The following is a 15,454-nucleotide window of genomic DNA, read 5'->3' as shown; positions in this document are numbered from 1 at the left end:
GTAAACAGTAGGAATACTCCCATCACATTACAAAGTAATCCATCAGGAATGTGTGCTTACATGTAAAGTTTGAAATCCCTGGAGCATAGCTTGATTCAGTACAGTCAGATGAGCAAGAGGACCACTTTTTATTTTTGAATGTTTTTCCATAATTTCAGGTTGTACAAAGTCCTTTTTACAAATAATGCTATTTTATACGAAGGGTTTGCAACAAAACAGCTAAACACCCTACAATGGGCCAAAAATATCCATCTTTTCTGATTTTAAAATGTAATTTTCAACTTTTTTTATTTCATACTGAAGTTGAACAGGAGCTGAACTCAGCTATGTTGCAGAACATTTATTACCTTAAGTCATTTGTGATGGTGCAGTGTCTATCAAAGCTAAGATTCCCTTAGAATAAAGATTCCCCAAAGAGTATTCTTCTCGCAGAGGTTTCTTAAGAACCAATTCACCTGGACCAAAAGTCTGATGCAACCTAGACTCTGAAACAACTATCAGACTACGTTAAAGACTTAATGTCTCACCTGGCAATGCATGTAAAGAGCCAGGATCCTATTGATTTTAAAGCCCACATATGTTGGTTATATGACTTTTACACTTTAGAATGGTTTAAAAATATCCATCGTGGCAATCACAATGGGCCCTAAATCACCTAAGCTCATAAGAGTTTAATTTTAGAGTTGATATCTAGACATTTTCCATGGTTTTCTTGATAATAACCAAAATCATTATCAGAAGTCTAGATATCAGCTCTTAAATTAAACTCTTATGAGCTATTTTTTTTCTTCCATGACTGTATGTGCTGTAATTTGTGCTACTAACGCACAACCTATTCTGACATTTAGGTTGGAGTACTTATTGGTGCGCCCATGGGCTTGTAGTCAGGTGTACTGGTGGTGCATTGCTGTCTTGAGGCAGCAGAAAACGGTTGCACCCTTGACCAAAAAAAAGCTGGTGTACATTCAATAGTGCAGTGTCCTGCTATTTGAAGGGTGCACAAGATTCACCAAGTACACTCTGTTAATTTCACACCAAGGTCATAATAGTTTTGGATTTTTCATTAGTTTTAGTTTTAATTTCGTTGTCAATTTTTGTTTTCAAATTCAGATTTTAATTAGTTTTTTTTTTTTTTTAAATGCTTAGTTTTAGTTCAGTTTTTATTAGTTTTAGTTTTTTGTAATACGGTATTTGTTGGGTGCGAGAGTCAATAAGGTCACAATAAATGTATATAAGTTTAATTAGTTAGTTAGATTTGTAACCACACTATACAGTTTCAGTTAGTTATCTTTTCTTTTTTTAAAACTCTTGTTTATATTTTTATTTCAGTTAACTAATATGTTTTTTCAATTCTAGTTTTCGTTATTTCGTTAGTTTTCGTTAAATATAATAACCTTGTTTCACACTAGTGATATACAGATTTAATTTATCAGGGTTTGCATATGGTGATTAAAGTGAATGAAATGCTTAACATTTGAGGGGAAAAAAACTACTAGAATTACTTTTTATAACTACTGTGAGCCTACTTGTGCACTGTATGTTCCTACTATGTCACTGGTTAATCTGGGTTGTCACATCCCATAGAGCCCACCTCCTAAGAAATCTTTTAATTCCCTTTGTCATGTAACAGCCTGAGATCTGAGAGGTTCTGCTGCAGGCACTAGCAAAGCAGTTGTCAAAGGCGGAGCTGGAGGTTCCAGTCACAAGCCAGCTGAACAGTGTGAGCCACAGCAGGCTGAAGCATGCTGCACTAGCAGAGCACAGCTGCCCAACAGGGTTTCATATTGGATACTGGGAACCAGAGTGGACTGGTAGGTGGATTTGGCTCTTGTTCCTTGAAATCTTAAATATAATGGGGAGGGATAGCAACACTAGAGGGGATTTTATACTATAGACTGACTAACTTTGAAAGACATTTTGTGTTTTTGTAATCAAAAAGTGTCATAACTTTACAAGGCTTTGTGGCACTGAAGTGATGTGGATTTTGACCCTCATTACTTAAACTGAAATTGCCATGGGAAGGGATCTCTTCATGGACAGTTTGCACAGGAGAAAGAATGAATGAATGTAATGGGTTTTTTTTTATTTAGTTATGATTAGAAACATATGACCTATACTTTGCGATGATTTTCCCAGGTTTCTTAAGACATCAAAATGTATTTCATTTCATTGTTTCATTTTTATTTTATTTGTGGTGGTAGATAATCCAGAAAAGGGGTTGGGGAGATTGACTATTATAACTCTATTTTCTTTTTCTTTTTTTACACCTATCACAGCTTTTGTCTAATGTTTAATTTTTCTCGCATTGTTTAACTTTTTCAATTTTATTTTATAACTCAAAAAGCCAATAAACTGATGAGGGTGACAGCTTGGCAATTAAATAAAGATTTTAAAGAAAACTGCCATATAAAATGTTCATTTTTTCAAATTTTAAGGCTACTTAAAATGAGCCTGTTAAGGGCTGTTTCATTATCCCACCTTTACGGTATTTTCAGCAATAAGAGAATCCACTCTTTCTCACAGTTATTTTTCTATTTTTCTCTCACCCCTTTGTTGGTGAAGTATTACATGAAATTAAACAATAGAAAAGAGGCTGGAAAAAATTATTTAAAGATGCATGGGGTTGATTTAATTTGCTAAATATGTATTAGCTTTTTTGTTATGATTTTAGTTCATTTTTTTCTATGTTTTGTTATGGAACTCAAAATGCTTAATTATTTCAACAACGATATTGTACTTATGAAATGAATAGTCGTGAATAAATATATTGTATAATATATAAATGGATGAATGATATGATTTAATTTAAGGAATTATTTTTATATAATTGTCATAGTAAATCATAATGCCCATTTTCAAAAGTCTATGTTACTTTTCATGCCAATGGTGATGTCACCACCCTCGCCCCTTTCAGCCAATCACACGCCCCCGTTTCATCTGGATGGGAGACACTTACTCCAGCACTTACCACATGTACCAAGTTCACCTTTTAGCACCATGGAATCCAGCAATGCAGCTTTTCCATTGGTCTTTCAAATTTTAATAATTAATTTATTCAAATGTAATAACAATAGCCTATTTTACCAGTAAATTGAACAAACTAAACACGAAACAAAAAGAAGAGCAACAACTGCAGTCTCTTGGGACAAATTGCTTGTGAAAGTTGAAAACATAGACGTTTTAGTGTTTTACAGATATTTATCAGTTACAGTTCACACCCCAGTGTTTATTTAAGCCATAAAGTTGGAGTGTATCCAGTTCAACTCGCTTCTGGAGCCTCAAGTATCCATTTGAGGAACAGCAGTTTTTGGCTTATTGTTTCCACCCCAGTGTTGCAGCTTGGGTCGCGCCATCTGTCAATCATGTGGTACAGTCATGTGATCCATTTGCATAACTGTTGTGCTTGAGGATGGTTCAGTGTGAACAGCCTGTTGGTAATGGCATACTGTTCATTGAGTTTGCTGTATGTACTACGTGTTGATTGTGTATGTAGTCGGCAGTAGCTTATATGCGTTTCTGAACGCAGCCTGTAATAATTATTCAAAGCAGCGGCCAGGTGGTCTCATCAGAATGCTATATCGGCCTTGAGTGAGTCGCCTTGCTTTAATGCTAACACTGACTCTATGCTCACTTACATTATTTTGATCACGGAGCAGCAATGATTTCCCGCAGAAATGACACTCAAGGTTAAATTCCACAAGAAACTATTGTTAGTCTGGAAGTTGTATAATTTACATTGCATTATGGGAAAATACTTTGTTTCCTCTTAAAGTATATACTAAGTCTTGTACCTTTGCCTTTTTTATTTATTTTCCAATCAAATTGGAAATTGGCTTCCAGAACCTAAGCTGATGAAAAAGTGGACCCCACTGTGAAGCTTGATACCTAAAGAGGAAGGTGAGAGGGCGGTGACAGTGCCAATGTCATCAAGTGACATTATGAAATATGAAAAATATGCAATAGGGTGTCATAATTAATTAAAAATTATAACATTGTCACTGGGAAAATTTCATTATGAAATAACTGTTTATTTTTTATTTTTTATAATGTAACAATTAAAAAAAATATTTAGTTTTATAGTTAATAGTTCAGTGATTTTTTTTTTGGTTAATTTATATAATTTACACCATTCATTCAAATTCAAGTTTATTTCATAAAGTATCTTATTTGTTTAAGTAATTATATATTGTTTAATGTTGCGGTTACACATAAGTTAAAGTAAGCGAGTACAGAGGTAATACTGTTGAATGTGGTCAGTGCAGGTTGTGAAACACACGGATATCAGTTTGCTGGTTTGTTTGACAGCCAAGTGGGGACAACCACACCGACTTTGTAGGTCAAAGGTCATAGTTGAACTTGACACATGTGAAGATGCATTTAATTTGCCACCATAATCGATGGTTTATTTGTTCCTTACTTACATGGAATGGAGGAAGTAAAAAGGAGACCAATATTTCCCAGAGTTACATTCGCGGATGTGTGACTGCAACCTAACTTGTTTCCATGTATCTGTGTAAGAATGTAGCCCTTCAGCAAACCTTTCTCTCCTCCAACATCGAACGTCAGAGCTAGAGAAACAGCTTGAAGACTTTCTGAGGAGATATGATGGTTCTGGCTTTAATTAGTACAGCCTGTATTAGTAATGTCATCTATTCTTTACAGGCTATGCTAATCTATGCCAGAATCAGCAATGCAATGGGAGTTGAGGATTGAACACGAAACGATTAACGTGTTTAGATCATTTTCATCATGAAAGAAAATGGAGGACAGAAGTTCCTCCATGGAAGTCCTGGTGCTCCAGTACTTAGGCAAAAGTAGGAAATACTAGTGTTTTAAAGGTGCAATTTGTAAGATTTGGCCACATTTTCAGTTTAACTCAATTATCATTATCAAGGGAAGGTATGGTGACCAGTTCAACATTATGTCAAAGTCATCTATGTTTTGTGTTGCAAAGATATCTACTGAAATTAGCATGCTAACCCCCTAGCCCCGGCCAATCCTCTCTTGAGACCAACAGGCACAACAGCTGGGATCTAGGCTAGGCTAGTACAGCGTCTTTCATGCCAACACCACTGCATTGATAGCTGCGTTATCATGAACCTAAACCAGGCTGCATGAAAACATCTCCAAGCTAGCAAGCTGCATTGTCTAGTCCATGCAGACCTCCCACCTGACTCCTCAACACATTTGCCTGTACTGTATGTCCAGCCTGATCTCACAAGATTACGTGAAATGACCATGACTTCTTAACACTGAATTCTGTGCTGGTGGTGCGTAATATGTGGAAATTAAACGGCGGGCTTTCACCCTAGAGAATGGGGTTAGTGTCCGTTGTGAAAACCAAAGTAAACAACTTTTTTTACATAACTTACATTGTTTATTTAACTTCTGTAAGATCTGTGGCTCAATCCATGGTTTGTGAATCACGTTTTATTACGTAACTTACATTGTTTACATAACTTATGTAGTTTGCATGGCTCGCGGTTTGTGAATCACGTTTTTTATGTAACTTTCATGGCTCACTTCACCCTTGTAACTATTTCACTTACAGCATCTACGTCCATTTCTTGATTTTTAAACTATTTTGCCCTAAACCTAGGTCAGTGGTTTTGTAGCACAAAAGAAACTAGGCTGTGGCCGTGGCTGAGTTGGTAGAGCAGTTGCACACTGATCGGATGTTCGGTGGTTTGATCCCTGACTGTGGCAGCTTACATGTCGAAGTATCCTTGAGCAAGATACTGAACCCCAAATTGCTCCCGATGCTGCGTTCATCGGTGTGTGAATTAATTCCCAATGGTGGCAGGTGGCACCGTTTAGGGTAGCCTCTGCCACCAGTATGAATGTGTGTGTGAACGGGTGAATGAGCGCAGTCTGTAGTGTAAAGTGCTTTGAGTGGTCGCAAAGGGACTAGAAAAATGCTATATAAACGCAGGTCCATTTACCATCCAGGTCCATTTAACCATGAACCATACATGTATGTATAATGACGTGTGCTATTTTTAGAACACCAAATTCCATGCTGGTGTCACTTAATTTTCACACATAACGTGCCAACAACAAGGAATTCGGTGTTAAAAAGTCGTTGTCATTTCTCGTAATTTTGTGAGATCAGGTTGGTTTGTCTCTGTGCTCTCTGCTGAGGGGGTAATGTCTGATGGAGATACGACTCTCCAGTAACAGTCTCTTGAACACACAATCTCAGTTAAGGTGTAGGTTTTACTTTTTAGTTTAGAAGTTTGCATCATGTTTGAGGACATTGCAGGTTTATTGAAAGTCTAACCTGTCTTGGTTGTGGCCAGTAATTACAAATTGCAGCTTTCAATCATTACCGTTTTTTGACTTTTTGTTTGTCTACTTATCTGTGTTCATGTGCAAAAGCACTGCTCAAACGAACAGAGACACTGGCATCATTGGTGAGTGAACAGAATCTGAACCAAAAGAAAAGAGGTGTCGGCTCGAGACAGCCAGCGAAAAAACGTCAGTGGGAATCATAACAAGGATATAAGCAGTGTTGGGATGAAACTTTAAATTTACTCAAGTACAATTTTGAGGTACTTGTACTTTACTTAAGTATTTCCATTTTATGTAATGTATGTTTCCATTTTATATAACTTTATACTTCTACTTCACTACATTTTGAAGCGAATAGTGAACATTTAGCTGACAGCTTTAGTTACTTTTATAGTCAAGATTTAACATAAAAACATGATGAATTTAAAGTAAAAGTTTAACCACAAAACAGTATATTAAGTAGTGAAAATGAGCCCTACTTGATGCTGCTTGCATCAATACAAATAGCCTAGCAATATATTTAGAATATATATAACAATCTGAGTGGGTTCATTCTGCATAATGAGTGCTTTTACTTTTGATACTTTAAGTACATTTTGATGCTGATACTTTTGAACTTTTACTTCAATAAGTTTTGAATGCAGGACTTTTACTGTAGTGGAATAATTTCACAGTGTGCTATTGGTACTTTTACCTAAGTAAAGGATCTGAATACTTTCTCCACCACTAAATATAAGGAAGAGTGTCCACTGGGTGCTGACATCCATGTCTGTCCACACTCATATGCAGCTATTACAGTAGACTTATTTATGTCATTGTAAAGAAGCTACAAATTCAAAAATGTGCATTCTTCCTACACATCTTCAACCAAAACCTGTACATTCATCACAGTTTCAAGGTGGGCACCCAAGATTACGTTCACCAATTCAATATCCGAAGAAAATATTTCCCAGATTGCAGAAGAGGGTTACATCAAAAAAAAAAAAAGACTAGATCTCCAAACAATTTAAGTATAATTTTGTTGTTGAGTTTGAGCTAGTTTGATGTCATCCAGTTTGGAGACAGTTGATTAGTGACAGAGGAGGGAAGTGGAAGGCTTGGTGTGAAGGTACAGTTGTGTATCATTGGCATAGCAATGATATTTAAGTTCTTGATGTCTGATTCTGTGAACCAAAGAAGGCATGCATGCTTCCTTTGCAGACAACAATAAACATTGTACTAAATATATCTTACAAGTTAAACAGTCTGCAAGAGTCTTCTTTGTATTTTTGGTTATTTCCTACATAAAAGCTGGGTGCTAATAACAAGTCACTGTAGCCCCTTTCATAGTGCTGTTTCATAACAGGATATGTACGACTCTGTAACGGCTCGCCTCCACTATGAACGCACCCGAAGCGGGATGCCAGGATCAAATGATACCACCAATTTTTCAACCTCCAGAGGTAGTCACAGAGGAGGAAAATTGGTGGGACTGTTGGAAGTGGGACCACTATGAACGGGTCATCGGGCAAAGCAGGATATTTGACGTTGCGTGTGACGTCTAACACACACCTCCCACTTAGTCCAACAGTCATCTAATCACTGTTTTCTGTGGCCGCCGTCACCAACTGTGCACAGCGTCCACCGCTGATCGTAAACAAACCAGCGTGCTGACTGTACACGTGGTGTCCTCCGCTGATCGTAAACAAACCAGCATCGGTAACTGTGCACAGAGTGTCCGGTGCTTGTTGTAAACAAACGGAGGTCGCTAAGTGAACACATGCTGCTGCAGCACATACACACTGTATTGCTACAGAGCTAACTGTGTAGCTTGTTAGCACTGTGCTATTGTGCAGCACTACTGCATCTCTGTCACACATCATCACTATCGTCTCCTCCACCTCATTCTGCAAGGCCGGACTGCACCATGAAAGGGCAGAATATCACGCCTTCGCAGGATCACTATTAACGCCCTAAGGTGAAAAGCCGGCACAGATCTTTCCGGCAATATAGCGGGACATTTGCGGGACACACTATAAAAGGGGCTTGTATCAAAACCTAACTGCACTGGCTGGCAAGCAGCACACAGTTTATACAGTATATATGCCTGTTTGCTCCAATTTAACACAATCTGCCTAACGTGTTCTTTTCAAACATGTGCTCTCCACTGATTGAAATAGCAACTTCCTTTTTGAATTAATGTTTTCCTACCCAATCTTTTGAAAATGCTAAAGAATAAGTTACATTTTCTTTTCATTTTTTGTCTTTTCTTCAAGATGTCCATCGGTCATCATGAACCTGACCTCCAGCTCGGATTCTATCCACTTCCTAACAAACAGTTCTCCTGGTATGAGAGACCAGCCTGATACCACCATCATAGCTGAGCCTGCCCTCTTAGGTACTGCACTACACTACAGCACTTAGTTTCATGTAGATATTGAGAAGTTTTGTATGTGCACATAAAATAAAAAAAATGAACCCTACAATTTGTGAAACAACAAACAGGTAAATCAAGTTAAATGGATAAAAATAATGTAAAAATCGATTTGCTCTCTGATTCAAACTAAACGTAGCGAGATATTTAAGCTATTCAAAAGTGCTGACAAAATTATTTTTTTGTGTGCAATTATTTCAGACACCCAGGTACAGTAATTGTAAACTGTCCAAATCTCTGACAATTTTTTTTATGTAGCCTTCTATAAACTCTGTAAGAGACATAATATATGATGTGATGCCTTGAATTTTGGTCTTTAAAAGAATGTTTTTGATGTTCTCATGTGTCTTTTCATCAGGTGGCTCTTACCAGGAGCTGGCCATATTATCTGACAGTGTTGGTGGGTGGAAGCAGTATAATGTCAGTCATGTCTCAAGACAAGGAGGAAACTTCACTGATTCACCAGTTAACAGGACATTAATCCTTCCAGCAGAGCATTTTGATCCATTAGGAGGACATACTATCTGGCAGGTAAAAATCACTGTCGAATTGTGTCAGTTTTAGTTGCTTTGGTGAGACTGTAATACTGAAAAAAAACATCAACAAACAATTAATGAACTTTGTTTTTGTTGCTGTTTTAGACATGTTGGTAATTGATACCTCATATGGTAGGAGCAACGTGTCCATTGCAGGTTGAATGCACTCCAACAGAGCATGCAGAGTCATTTTTTCTTGCCTCATTTGGTAAATTCTGTCTTAATGTTTTAAGTTGCAAAGAATTCTAAACACCAGACAATCATTTGGCTGAGCTCTTCACATGGCTGCTTCAAAGCTCCTGAGATTTGTGGCTCATGTGAACCGGTCACTCATAGTTGGTTTTCCAAGATAAAATTGGAAAGCTTGTCTAAATTAATTAGAAGGCTAGTTTGGAGTTGTATAAGGGGGGACTTATCCATCATTTCGGCATTACCCACATTAGATGGCGGTCCATCTGTATTATCACTGCTGAACCTTGCCAACTTGTCATCATCAGACTCTTTCTTCTCCTCCAGTTTCCACAGACATTTCCCCTCTCTCTCTCTACTGTTCAGTCTCCCTCTACTAAATTTGTTCTTCTGTATGCTCTGGTTCTTAAAAGTGTCCTCTGGTCTCTCATGATGAGCAACAACAGCAACAATGTAATACCGTTCCTGTTATACTTTGATTAGAAACCAGGAGTTGTTGTTGTTTTTACAATATTAAGTATCATTTAACCTTATCATCATCTACCATAATTAGAGATCAAATAGGTCTGCAAAGCCATATTAGATCCAAAATATGCTACAGTTAGACAGTTTTGTCCCATTACTACCAGAATATTCAGTAGCAGATTAGACACCAAATTAAAGCCACAAAAATGATCCTATGATATCTTCATTAGACAAGGCAGACTTTAATTAGTCAAATATAATGCCAAATTATATCAGTCATAGCCTTTATTATGATATTTAGACAAAAGACTAAGAGCTCAGGGGCTCATTAGATGAAAACTGTAACTGTAAGCTAAAGTCAAACCACATTTGGTCACTTCACATGTTCTTTTTACAGTCTGACTTTCTCTAGAGTCCCATGGAGTTTGTAGGTAGTGATGCAGCCAAATACATGCTTCATCAGCACTCTCATAGCAGACATTAAACCATTTAACCCATAAGAACCCAGACCCAGTTATCCTTAAAGGAATTTATGGGGGTTAGGCCAGGTGGACGACATAGAACACATTTCTGATGTTTTTTCAAAAACACTACTCCTAAATGTCAAAGATCTGTGATGTGACATAGATGTTACAATGGGCGTTTATGGTATTTGTGTTTATAATATTTGTTATTTTAAAATAAAAAAACTAGACACATTTTCTGCTTCCAGAAACACAAATTTGCCTTTTTATTTTATCAAAATTGTGACATAAATAGTGCTGTTTAACAACAAATTATTTTTCAGATTTGTTTTTAAGTAACAAAATAATAAAACAATAACAAAACAAATAACCATTTGCCTTTTTGTTTGCATCTCCATAACATATATCAAAATTATGACTTTAATTTGTTCAGGAAATATGGTCAGAACAAGTTAAATACAATACAGGATACCCTATTAACGGATTGGAATTGTTAAATGGGTTTAAACTTAGCCTTGTAACAAAAAATAAGATTTTTGAAATTAGCTACTATTTCACATTTCTGTTTCCAGTCACAGCCACATTTTGGAGAAGTCACTTCTTGTCAAAGTCACATGACCACCACACCAGGGTTGAGTAGACATATCTTAGGGATTTAAAGAGTTAAAGTGAAGCATAAAGCTGAATATGAGAGATTCTAGAATATTTAAAGTGTTTGTTACACAGGTGTCACCATGGGTTCTTATGGGTTAATGTCATGTCATCTGATAATATTAGCTATGGAGGCTGACAGGACAAGCAGGTAGGGGGCGTGAGCAGAAATGATAATGTAGCAAAAGTAACATTGTCACGACTGATCTGTTTTTGTGGGAATTTTAAAAATACAACTGAACTTGTATGAGTAATTTGTTACACTACTCATCACTAATAATATTACTGATTACGACACTGTTTGTAATGAACCTAACCACACTCTTTGTCTCATTCTCTTCTCACTTCTTCATCTTCAGGTCATCATAATCGTCTTCCTAACTGGATCACTTTCTCTTGTCACTGTTGTTGGCAACATCTTAGTGTTGGTTTCATTCAAGATCAATAAGGCACTGAAGACAGTGAACAACTACTACCTGCTAAGCCTGGCGTTTGCTGACCTGACTATTGGCACACTGTCAATGAACCTGTATACCACCTACATCATCATGGACCAGTGGGCTCTGGGGCCAGTCGTCTGCGACTTGTGGCTGGCAATAGACTACGTGGCCAGTAACGCCTCAGTCATGAACCTGCTTGTGATCAGCTTTGACAGGTAACAGAACATGATTAATTATTTATTGTGTTGATAAAATTAACCAAAATGAAGCTCATAGCCACCATAATATATTATTGAGTGTGCTTGTAAGAGCAAACAGTACTATCTACTGGGCTTCTTCCTATTTATTCTTCTGTTTCTTCTGTGATTTTTCAGTCACTACTCCTCCTGGAGTTTTTGTCGCACATACACTAAAAATGTATCAAATCGACCGGCTCGGCGATGACAAGTGTGCTATGACTTTTCTATGTTACCTTATGGAAAGGCTAGAGTGGATGACATCATAGCTCGAGTAGAGAGGGAGAGAAAAAATTGTCAAAAAATAACTTTGGAAACTGCAATTCGAGGCCACAGATGCCACTCTACAGAAATAATTTATGCATAGAAACTTCTGCTAAAGCTGTCAGAGTTATAATTTGAATGTCGGCCATTTTATCCTTCTCTCTCACAGACAGATAGATAGAGGGAGACACAGACACACAGGCAGACAGACACACACAAACACACACATGTTGAAAGCTTGATCTGTCACATACCTAAGCAACGGTAGAGATAATATACTGTCAACTACTCGGCAGTGTCAATAATTTATGAGTGAGAGTCACAGGCCAGAGTCAAACACACTCAAAATTTCTATAGAAATGTTCTAGTTGGTACTACCCTATTAAAAAAAGTTCTATGACAACTTTCTAAAACAAAACTGCTAGATCTGCTAGAGTATTAGTTAGGAGTTATTTCAGATTGCTTAGTGTTGTTATATTGAATGGATCAAGGCATCAAAAAAGCATTTATTAACATGTGGTTTCATGATGGTATAATATTGACAGCTATGGGAAACAGAACATATTTAAAGTCCTTTGTGTAGAATTATAACATTACTGCCTCTGGACCAGAGGCAGTGATGCAGTGCACAGATCCAGTCACAGTTTCTCAACTTTATTTTCGTCTTTTCTTAGGTATTTCTCTGTTACCAGACCTTTGACATATCGGGCCAAGCGTACAACCAAGCGAGCCATGACCATGATTGGATTAGCCTGGTCCATCTCCTTTATTCTCTGGGCCCCAGCCATCCTGTTCTGGCAGTACATTGTGGGTGAGCGGACAGTCCAGCCCACTGAGTGCTACATCCAGTTCCTGTCCGAGCCCATCATTACATTCTGCACTGCTATAGCTGCGTTCTACTTGCCAGTAACTATTATGGCATTCCTGTTTTGGAAGATCTATCAGACAACGGAGAAGCGTGCTAAAGATATTCAAGGTCTCAAGGGATCTGGTGCAGGTAACAGCCCAAGCCAGGCTCAGAATCAAAGCAGCGGTAGTGGACGAGCTGGTGGTGAAGGTGCAACTAACAGCCAGAAGGATTCGTCCCCCATGCTGCGGCAAATTAGCTCTCAAAGCTGCAGCAGCTATGAACTCAATCAGCTGGCGTCAGAGAAGAACAACAAGGACAACGCCAGCATACCAGGAGGAACAGGAAGCAGAGGGAGGTGTGGGGCATTCTGCTTCCGGTGTTGTCCACTCCTGCCAGGCCGCCGTGCATCCAAGAGGTCCCTCAACACCACAACAACTACTGTGGGTGAAGCCGAGCAGAGCAGCTGTGACAGCATTAACAACAATGAAGGTGGTGCCTCTGGGGACCAGTCGGGTTCAGAGGATGAAGCTGACGGTGCTGACCCATCAAGGACTCCAACAGGTTGGATATAATAACCATACTAAGTAGTCTGATTTGCATGATATAACAATCCAAATCTTATAATATCTTATCTATCTATCTATCTATCTATCTATCTATCTATCTATCTATCTATCTATCAATCTATCTATCTATCTATCTATCTATCTATCTATCTATCTATCTATCTATCTATCTATCTATCTATCTATCTATCTATCTATCTATCTATCTATCTATCTATCTATCTGTCTATCTGTCTGTCTGTCTGTCTGTCTGTCTGTCTGTCTGTCTGTCTGTCTGTCTATCTATCTATCTATCTATCTATCTATCTATCCATCCATTCCCATCCATCCATCCATTCCCATCCATCCGTCCGTCCATCCATCCATCCGTCCATCCATCCATCCATCCATCCATCCATCCACCCATTCGCATCCATCCATCCATCATCCATCATCCATCCATCCATCCATCCATCTGCCCATCCATCCATCCATCCATCCATCCATCCATCCATCCATCCATCCATCCATCTGACCAAACATATCCCCATCCATCCATTCACATCCATCCATCCATCCATCCATCCATCTGACCAAACATATCCCCATCCATCCATTCACATCCATCCATCCATCCATCCATCCATCTATCTATCTATCTATCTATCTATCTATCTATCTATCTATCTATCTATCTATCTATCTATCTATCTATCTATCTATCTATCTATCTATCTATCTATCTATCTATCTATCTATCTATCTATCTATCTATCTATCTAGATGGTAAGAAAAACAAAAAGGCGAAAGACAGCAAAGATAAACAATCATCCTCCAACAAAAGTCGAAAAGGGTCCCAATCGAACCCTGTGACCTCATCACCTGCTGACCAATCACCCGCATCGATCACCATGAAAGACGCGGCGATGGCCAAACGATTCGCCTCTAAGGCCAAGACCGAGATCAACAAGCGCAAGAATGAAAAAAAGGCAAATGAAAAGAAAGCAGCACGGACACTCAGTGCCATACTCTTCGTCTTCATCACGACATGGTTACCGTACAATATTATGGTGTTGGTGAACACTTTCTGTCAGGACTGTATTCCAGAGACTCTTTGGGCGCTTGGCTACTGGTTGTGTTATGTTAACAGCACAATCAACCCAATGTGCTATGCCCTGTGTAACAAGACCTTCCGGACAACTTTCAGGGATATCTTGATGTGTAAGTGGAAACAAAATAAGCCAAATAAGTCTCAATTTCATCAAAGGAAGGCAGTGGCTTTCAAGAAAAAAGACCCAATGTAGAATGGCAGTTGCAAATTATTAATACATTTGTGTTTCAAAAGGTATTTCCTAATCTATGTTAAGATTTGGAATGCAGCATACGGTACGAGCCCTCGATTTCAAGAAAAAGATGCTGAACAGAATTTTGCTTATCAAAACTGATCCTACAGGAAGTTAAGCCAAACTTGCAGTGGGGCCAGAGGCTGGTCCATTTGTCTGTCCATTCATGGTCCAAGAGTATAACTGCTAATAAATTGGTGATCCATTTAGCTTATTTTTTTTACACTGACCAGCATATTGGCGTATGACACCATCGCTCAGAAGCTACGGCTGGATTTGCATGATGTTTGCTGCGTATATTTATGGTTCCCAGATGATGAATTAGTGTTTTTGATGGGCCCTTGAACTTTTCACGCTGTAAAAATCAAATGGAAAGATTGAAATAGAATTTACTGAGCAGATTCCTGCTCTCAGACGATAAACCAAATACTGATGAGTCCCAAGAAACAGTAATGTTTTCAGTATGTTTTTTGTCCTTGCATTTTGTATTGTGGGATATAATAAATAACTGACTTTTCAGGCACACATGACACAAATACATACAAAGTCAATGCGAAGAGACAAAAAGACGCAGGATTTCGCAACCTGATGCAATGTCTTGTACAGTGTGAGGAAGTGGAGGCAGAGATTTGAAGTTGTGTATTTACATTTCTGCATTTTGTGAAAATAGACATTAGAAAATAAATGATAACTTAGATATCAGCTATGACATATAGTCAGTTGACAATTTAACTGGTACACATCGCTTATTTATTAGGGCCTGAGCA

General features: G+C 38.1%; 1 protein-coding gene across 1 annotated transcript; it reads left to right on the top strand.

Moving 5' to 3' along the window:
• The first annotated feature begins 8,562 nt into the window (after positions 1–8,562).
• Positions 8,563–13,371, top strand: LOC131959136 (muscarinic acetylcholine receptor M3-like). The gene is made up of 4 exons (XM_059324241.1): positions 8,563–8,668; positions 9,063–9,235; positions 11,369–11,664; positions 12,624–13,371. Exons 1-4 carry the CDS (start codon positions 8,563–8,565, stop codon positions 13,369–13,371), a joined length of 1,323 nt encoding a protein of 440 aa, XP_059180224.1.
• Positions 13,372–15,454: the final 2,083 nt, after the last annotated feature.

Source organism: Centropristis striata, chromosome 21 (genome assembly GCF_030273125.1).
Source record: "Centropristis striata isolate RG_2023a ecotype Rhode Island chromosome 21, C.striata_1.0, whole genome shotgun sequence".
NCBI classification, from domain to species: Eukaryota; Metazoa; Chordata; class Actinopteri; order Perciformes; family Serranidae; genus Centropristis; species Centropristis striata.
Note: the sequence above shows the minus strand (reverse complement) of the source record. Positions and strands in the feature narration are given on the sequence as shown.